The following is a 2,325-nucleotide window of genomic DNA, read 5'->3' as shown; positions in this document are numbered from 1 at the left end:
CAGATGTGTTACAAGAAAATAATCCTCTGTAGCTAAGGTTTTCAATGAGACTTCTTTTTCTGCATAGCGAAATTATCCATTTTCTCACTTAAGAGAAGAAATGGAACATTATGAAGTTAGGATTAATAAGGCAGAAACCAGCAGAGTCTTGAGTATACTCCATTGCTTGCAATATATCGAGGCTTGCAGCACTGTGGAGTATATAAGACAGTGAAAGGTGTTTTATGATGTGATTTTCTCTATGAGAGCCTTAGTATGAGATGGTAAGGGGTGTTTATGCATTTTACAGTTACGTACAACAGTATCCACTTTCCACTTTAAAAATACTTATGAACAGCAAACCAGTGAAAAAGGGGCCCTTTAACAAATGTTTGATACCTACACTCACCCTGCTCCAGCTCAGCTCCTGGTGTGTAAGGGAGTCTCACCTCTGCCTAAGTCCTTCCTGACCCTTCCAGGCCAGATAAAAGAGCTGGGCCAGTATAAAAGGGCTTTTTAAAGCCATAGATTTTGATACAGTGGATAAAAGAGGCAGATACCCATGAAGAAAGCCATGCCAGGAGCCTCTTCAAACCAGGCTGTAGGTTGCAGGGGTGGCTTGAAATCCCCTGTGCCTCTGCTGGCTCTGTGCTGCCCCAGCAATGGCATGCCAGGCTTTTTAAGGGTTTACTGATGGTCCTTGCTTGCTCTTACAAATACTTAGAAATAAACACTTACATTCCAGACAGATGGGTAAAAGTCAAGATGCTGGCTTTCTCTCATCCTTTTCTTACCCTGTCCCTATGGCTTAAGTGAATGAATGAAAAATGGAAGCAAAGCTATGAAGTGCTGGCTGACTAATTTACTACTTTGGCAGTCAGTGGATAAAGGTATTTGGGTTCTTGAAAAATGTGCAAAATCTTCAGGTTAAAGATGATGAACGGGATGTTTTGTGAGCTGCTTCCCTTCAGGAAGATGATATATGTTGTTTTGTTTATTGGCAGTTTAAAAAGCTTTTCTGAATTTAATTAGAAATATGAATGCATTTAAGATGCAATGGAATCCACATACACCCCTCTCATAGGAATGAATGAGGAAACACAAGGTTTTTTAATGTTTAGACTTTATCTAACCAACCCACATCAGACATGTAAGTCCAAAACAGAGTAGATAACTTTATTGCAGAATGCCAGTACCATTTTTCTACATGCATTTGAAAAGTTTCCAGCCTTTTCTACTGACATCCGGTGGCGATATTCTGGAAAACAAAGCTGGTCTGTCAGATATTTCTGGAATACGAACACATTTTTCCTGGTGCTTATGGGGAAGAGTAAAAATATGTGGGCTTCACATTACCCAAGATCTGATCTTCATAGTTAGGAAGGCAGCAGAAGAAGAATCCCAAGCATATTTCCATAATGGCGGTGGTCCAGCCAAAGCCGTAGGCCCAGCTGAACATATTGACTCTTGTCATTTCAATTTCAGACGAGAACTTTACTGGATAAATGACCAGGCCCATGATGGAGAACACAGCTGAAGAAACAGGAGAAAACAAAAATGTTCAAGCTAACACCCATCACGTTGCCTGCCTCCCTAATACCTGTAGCTAAACCCACCCATGTTTTGGAGGATTTGAAAATCGATCCGCTGCCGTGACAGACTTCATATTAATTTTCATAAGTGCACACAGGCAAAGACTTGGGTATAGAGTCAGCTGAGGGGAATACCGGTTCTAATACGGATACACCTGCACAAGCTAAACTTGACTTCATATGCTGCCTTACCAGCGACAAAAAGCAAGCCTCCAATCCCGCGTATGAAGTTGAACCGTAGCGTGTCAATGGCAAATGCTATGATGGCCAAAGCAAAACAGATGACTAGAAGTAAAAAGCCGACCAGGTATGTGGCAGCAGCAGCTCTTCCCCAAGCTGAAATCAGAAGGAATATACATTAGACAGGAACAAAAAAAATCCCTTGCAGTGTTTTTCTCTGATTTATAATGAAAGGCTAATTTTAAGCAAATGTGAAAAGAAGATTGGTTCCCAAGAAGGAAAGCATGGGAACTTTCTCTCCTCTCATAGGTCTGTAAAGATGTAAGAATGGACACTTTCCTCCTTTAATAACAAATGTCGCTATCTCAGCAGATGCCATAAAACCAGCAGCATTTTGCATGGAGAAGGAGAATTAAACTGTCCCTGAAACTAATTAAATTCTTCCTTTAAAAAAAAAAAAAAGTGTTTATACAAGCACTACCACCCTGGCATGTGAATTTAAAGGTATGGTGATCGGCCATAAATGCCAAAATTCAGTGGTTTCTGCCTTTTCAGCCTTTGTTTAGCTCTGTGT

The 2,325-nt window shown here is 40.6% G+C and overlaps 1 protein-coding gene across 1 annotated transcript in view; it reads right to left on the bottom strand.

Annotated features, from left to right (window-relative positions):
- Positions 1-1,297: 1,297 nt before the first annotated feature.
- Positions 1,298-2,325, bottom strand: part of LOC104131193 (p53 apoptosis effector related to PMP-22) — a 14,279-nt gene continuing 13,251 nt past the window's right edge. The window contains exons 2-3 of the mRNA XM_009644326.2: positions 1,764-1,907; positions 1,298-1,512 (exon numbers count right to left, since the gene is read on the bottom strand). Coding sequence (XP_009642621.1) covers positions 1,298-1,512; positions 1,764-1,907 — 359 coding nt within the window. The remainder of the gene's footprint in view (positions 1,513-1,763; positions 1,908-2,325) is intronic.

Source organism: Egretta garzetta, unplaced genomic scaffold (genome assembly GCF_000687185.1).
Source record: "Egretta garzetta isolate BGI_Z169 unplaced genomic scaffold, ASM68718v1 scaffold397, whole genome shotgun sequence".
Taxonomy (NCBI): Eukaryota; Metazoa; Chordata; class Aves; order Pelecaniformes; family Ardeidae; genus Egretta; species Egretta garzetta.
Note: the sequence above shows the minus strand (reverse complement) of the source record. Positions and strands in the feature narration are given on the sequence as shown.